Genomic DNA, 2,509 nt, shown 5'->3' with positions numbered 1-2,509 from the left:
GTGAAGCTCCGCCCAACGCGCGTCAGACACACTTTTGCACCGCGCAGCCAGAGCATAACTGCACAAAGATCGCCACTGTGCTAGCAACGAGCATGCTTTTAAAATTTGGTGTTAAAGAATTTAGTGTTTAAAATTCGGTGTTAAAAAAAAAGGCAGATTCCAACGAGACTAATTTTCTTCCATAAATAAAGAGTATGGTGCAGTTCTTTATGCTCCTAAGAATGAAATTTTTTATTAAATGTTACTTATTGTCAGAAGCAAAACCAGTGGTGATGATGGGATTGCTCCTGTTACTATGGAAGAAACGGGTGCTTACAGCGTGTGAACAAATAGGCATAAGTTCTAAATATTTTCTATATAACAGCCATATAAGCATTTCAAGTAAATAAGAAAAACACAAAACCTACAAGTGAAATGGAATATTAAGAAATATATCTGAATATTTATACCCTGAAATGTCTTAACTGTTTCAACTTAAGTTTAAATTAAGTTCAAATGTGTTTCCCAATACGAATATGCTAAAATTTTTAAAATTACAATTTTTTTATGTGATGCAGGTCCAGGAGAGTCTAGGGAAACTGAAGGAAGTGTAAAATATTAATATTTTCTGCTTTTATTTTAGTTTTCAGGTTTGGATATCAGTGAACACTTAGTGTTATATAGAATAATGAATTTCCACTCATGTTTAAATAAATCTGCATTGTAAAGCAACCCTAACGTGTATTTTAAGTATTTTAGAACAAATACACAGAATTAAAAGCCTTGGGGTAGACTTAACCTGTAAGTTTAACATTGTATGGTTTTTAATAATAACAGGTCATTATCTTAAGTGGGGACGTCTGAGGCGTGAAACTCCAGGTCTGAAAGTTAGTCCCACTCCATTGCTGCGCTGGACGTTACCTTTTTTGGTCAGAGGGGAGTTGAGGACGTGCAGGGCATGAAACCCTGTCTTCTTCAGCTTAAAGCTGTCCAACGGAGTGGACCGAGACACGTTCCACACTCTTAATACTCCAACCTGTGAATCTGATGAGCAGAAATAAACCGTTTCCACCATTATTCTCAGTCAAATACAAATTTCATTCATTTAACTTTGTCTCTAATCCAAATGATCAGAGCGATTTGGAATATGAAAACGCTTCTGCATGCGGTCCCACACACCAGCTGGATATGAGCTCTTTGCTCAGATTAACACCAATGCAGAAATGAAAACCCACGTCCCACACGCTGCATATTTACCTCCAGTAATGAACATGCCGGGAGCTGATGGGACCCAGGCCAAACACTGAACGGATGCAGCAGCCGAGGGGAAACAGAAGGACGTGATGCATGCCAGACCCTCGCTGTCCACCAGCCTGATGCCGTTATGGAGGTTTGACACTGAGGTTAAACATGTGATGTTAGGAATACAGGAGGCTTCATGTTAATCAGATCATTCAATCAATCACAAATTCTATTTACGGAATACTAAAGGACTGCATGAATATTTTGCCAAAAAAGAAGCATTTCATAGAACCATAGAAGCGAACTCCTGTTGGTCCCGAGAATTCGACACTAAAGAATCATCTTCAGAGGATGAGACATCAGGCAGACAGAGTCCAGCAAACCTGAACTGTCTACCACTGAAAATACATTAACCAGACCTAGTAAGTAGTCAGTTGACAGGGGGTCCCACTCCAGGGCACTGATGGGGTCCTCTTCATCCGTCCCCTCTAAAGACTCCGGACGCAGCACATGCTTCTGGCTTTTACTCCCTACAGACAGCAGACAGGTTAATGGAAGATCCAGCTACTGCTAAACTAAACAGTTGGAACTAGAAATTGACCAATACAGATTTTTAAGGGCGATACCGACTATTTTGACACCACAAACTGATCCCCATTAGGGGCAGCTGACTTTTTAAATTTTGCATTTTCTTCCTCCACTCTCATGATAATCACACATGTCTCAAATTAGGCAAAAAAAGAACATTTATCAACAAATGAAAACACTAACAATGGAAAGCAGAGGAAGGGAGCAGCAATCCATGTCCCTCATGTGATCTTAAGGCCTGAAGACGCTAATGAGTAGGGCTGGGGATTTTTGCCTGAATCGTTTAGATTTTGATTCATACAGTTCCAAATCGATTCATTTCGATTCGATCTGTTTTTACAATAATGAAAGTGGTTCAACTGTGTTTCAAAATACTCATGTATTTTGTTTTTTCCCGTCACATTAAACAAACATTAAACATTTATAGGTTTGCACTTTGTAAATCAGACAGTTTAAACGTGAGATGTGAACAAAACTGTCTCAAAAGTACAAACTTGTTTGTGAAAAATGAAAAAGTGAAGCCTCACTCGAGCAAGCAGACGTGACACAGCAGACATGCATGAGCTGCATTATCTTCACTGCACAAACTATATTTGCTGCGTCGTCAGTAACAACTACAGGGTGTTTGCTGGTCAGCCTCCATTTGTTAATGTCTTCAGTCAACCTATTGGGTATATTTGCAACGCTATTCACCAATAAC

The 2,509-nt window shown here is 39.3% G+C and overlaps 1 protein-coding gene across 1 annotated transcript in view; it reads right to left on the bottom strand.

The window, feature by feature from the left end:
- wdr17 (WD repeat domain 17) overlaps positions 1-2,509 on the bottom strand; it is a 54,688-nt gene that overhangs the window by 38,831 nt on the left and 13,348 nt on the right. The window contains exons 3-5 of the mRNA XM_015371445.1: positions 1,641-1,751; positions 1,237-1,377; positions 901-1,023 (exon numbers count right to left, since the gene is read on the bottom strand). Coding sequence (XP_015226931.1) covers positions 901-1,023; positions 1,237-1,377; positions 1,641-1,751 — 375 coding nt within the window. The remainder of the gene's footprint in view (positions 1-900; positions 1,024-1,236; positions 1,378-1,640; positions 1,752-2,509) is intronic.

The sequence above is a fragment of the Cyprinodon variegatus genome, unplaced genomic scaffold (assembly GCF_000732505.1).
Source record: "Cyprinodon variegatus isolate N-32 unplaced genomic scaffold, C_variegatus-1.0 Scaffold58, whole genome shotgun sequence".
NCBI classification, from domain to species: domain Eukaryota; kingdom Metazoa; phylum Chordata; class Actinopteri; order Cyprinodontiformes; family Cyprinodontidae; genus Cyprinodon; species Cyprinodon variegatus.
The sequence above is the reverse complement of the archived record's forward strand: the minus strand, read 5'-3'. Positions and strand labels throughout refer to the sequence as shown.